The following is a 2,592-nucleotide window of genomic DNA, read 5'->3' as shown; positions in this document are numbered from 1 at the left end:
AGGGGGGGCTGGACCCACCCCACGGGGACCCCCAAAGTCAAGGAGAAGGGGGGGCCTGAGACCCCCCCACAGAACCCCCAGATTAGGTGGGAAAGGGGATCCTCAGCCCATGCGACCCTCAAACTCGGGCTGGGAAATGTTGGTTCAGAGGGGCTCAAGGGACCCCGCAGAGTCTCGGGATGGGCTCCCCAGGGGGTGCAGGGACCCCAAACCCCTCCCTCGCGAGGCCCCCGGGGGAGGAAGCTCGTTTCAAGGGGAGGAATTGGTGTACAGGGGTTCTGGGGGGCGTTGGGGTGGGGGTTATTGAAGGGGGAGAGGAATTAGGGTGCAAAGAGGGTTTTGGGGTGCCGGGCCGGTTTCGGGTGCGGGTTATTGTGCAGGGGGCGTTGGGGTGCAGGGAGGGGATTGGGGTTCAGGAGGGGAGTTGGGGCGGGGCTTTTGAAGAAGAGGATTGGGGTTTGAGGTTTTCGAGGTGCAGAGGGGATTGAGGGGCCTGATCAGATCCCCACCCGGTTGGGGTTGGCAGGGTCCCCTTCTCCCGCCCTTTGGGGTCCTCCCCCGGGGGGGGTGAGGTGGCATCCCGGTGCTCGGTGCTGTGCCCGCGCCCCCAATTAATCACCGTTAATTAACGGGGGCGGAGGAGGAATGGAAGGACGCAGAGAAGGAAGGATCAGGATGAAGGCAAAGGAGGAAAAATGAAAAAGGAGGAGGAAGAGGATGAAGAATTAGGGATGAGGAGGAAGAAGATGGAAGGAGGAGAAAAGCGAAGGAGGAAGGAGAAGGAAGAATGGGTGGAAGGACAGAGGGAAGGAGGAAGGAGAAGGAAAAAGTAGGAAAGAGGAGGAAGAAAATGAGGTGCAAAGAGGAAGTTGAAGGGGAAGCAGGAGATGGAATGATGGAGAGAGGAAGAATAAATAAGGAAGTGGAAGAGGAACGGGGGGGCAAGAGTTAGAGAGGATGGAAGGAGGAGGATGAAGGAGGAGGAAAGGCAGGAAGAAAGAAGGAATGAAGAAGGATGAGGAAGGAGGAGGAAAGATGGAATGAGGGAAGAGAAGGATGCAAGAAGGAAAAAGGAAGCCCAGAGAAAGGAAGATCAATGTCAGGACAGGAAATTCCCCCTGGGGGGGCTTTGGGAACGGCCCGTTCCCCTCCAAGGTGGGTAGAAGGGCAGAAGGATCTGGGGCCTTTCTGATCTTTTTCAGCTCATTTTATTGGAGAAAACAAACAGCCCCCCCAGCCTGGGGGAGAACCCCAAAACTCCCCCAGGACCTCTCAAAACCTCTGGGAAGGTTCTTTTTACACATTTTTACAGCGCACCCCAAATCCCAAAACCTCAGAGTATCTTGAGGTTCTGGCGTGGAAACCCAGGTTTTCCTGTGTAAAGGGCAGGGTTTGCATCCCAAAAATTGGGCGGGGGAATTGGGGAGACATCTGTGAGCAGAAGGATGATGAAGGTGTCCAGGGGGAAATCAACATTCCAGAGGTGAGGAAAATGGGGGGGTGGAGGGGGACCCCAGACCCCGGAGGATCTGGGGGGGATTGGATGCCTCCCAATCCCTGTTTTGGAGGGGCTCCAGTGAGGAGGGGGTGGGAGGAAGGCCAGCTCTTCCTCATCCCTTATTCCATGGAAAAAACAGAGAGGGGGGCTTTTCTTTCGAGAAAACTCTTGGAATTATTCCTCCCGCCCCCTGTGCTGATTTTGGGGTGATTCCCGTTTGCTCATGGTGGGTTTTTTTTTTTTCGGTATTTAAGAAGCTGTAGCTGAGGGAATTGATGAGTTTTAGGCTTTATTTCCGTCTCGCCTGGATCAAGGTTGGGATTTTTGGGAATCTCCGGAGGTTCCCGTGGCAGCTGAGGAGGAGGAGGAGGGGGAGGAAGCTTTTACTCAGCTCCTTCTTCATCATCACCTTCATCCTCCCCATCCATGGAGAGCGCGGCATATTTGCTGGCGTGGCTGAACTGCAGGAAAAACCAGGAAAAAATCCCAAAAATGGGATTTGAGGGGAATAAAGATCCCCAGGGGCTCACACATCCCAAAACCAGGGGGTCACAGCCTCCCAAAAGGGGCCAGCGAAATCCAAAACTGCTGGGGTGGTTGAGCTGGGAGGGCCAGGGGGGTTCATTGTTGAAAAAAAAATTCCCCAAGCCCCCCAAAAACCAAGATTTGAATGGAGTGAAGACCCCCAGGGGGTCATGCAACCCAAAAAGGGGGGTTCAGACTGCCCAAGGCTGAACTGTGGGGGTGGGCAGAGGGAGTGGGACAGTAAAGCAGAAAATTCCCAAAATACCCCAAAAAATGAGATTTGAGAGGTCGAAGTCCCCTGGGGGTTCAGTCACCCCAAAGAGGGGTCACAGCGCCTGCTGTTAACTGGAGGCACAGGGCATCAGTTATGGTGACATTCCCCAAACCCCCTCCAAACCCGGGATTTGAGGGGGGTCCCTCCCCCCTCTCTGGGTCCCCCTGGATCCTTACAGAGGGGGGGTTCTCCTCCAGTTTCTTTGGCTCGTGCTCCTTCCGGGGGTCCCTCCTGAGGAGCAGAGGTCAGAGGTCAATTCCCAGGAAATTCTGGGTGCCCGGGGGTGGGTTTTCCC

General features: G+C 55.6%; 1 protein-coding gene across 1 annotated transcript in view; it reads right to left on the bottom strand.

Annotated features, from left to right (window-relative positions):
- Positions 1-1,189: 1,189 nt before the first annotated feature.
- Positions 1,190-2,592, bottom strand: part of EIF4B (eukaryotic translation initiation factor 4B) — a 6,724-nt gene continuing 5,321 nt past the window's right edge. The window contains exons 11-12 of the mRNA XM_031064640.1: positions 2,474-2,528; positions 1,190-1,959 (exon numbers count right to left, since the gene is read on the bottom strand). Coding sequence (XP_030920500.1) covers positions 1,882-1,959; positions 2,474-2,528 — 133 coding nt within the window. The 3' untranslated portion in view covers positions 1,190-1,881. The remainder of the gene's footprint in view (positions 1,960-2,473; positions 2,529-2,592) is intronic.

The sequence above is a fragment of the Geospiza fortis genome, unplaced genomic scaffold (assembly GCF_000277835.1).
Source record: "Geospiza fortis unplaced genomic scaffold, GeoFor_1.0 scaffold635, whole genome shotgun sequence".
Taxonomy (NCBI): Eukaryota; Metazoa; Chordata; class Aves; order Passeriformes; family Thraupidae; genus Geospiza; species Geospiza fortis.
The sequence above is the reverse complement of the archived record's forward strand: the minus strand, read 5'-3'. Positions and strand labels throughout refer to the sequence as shown.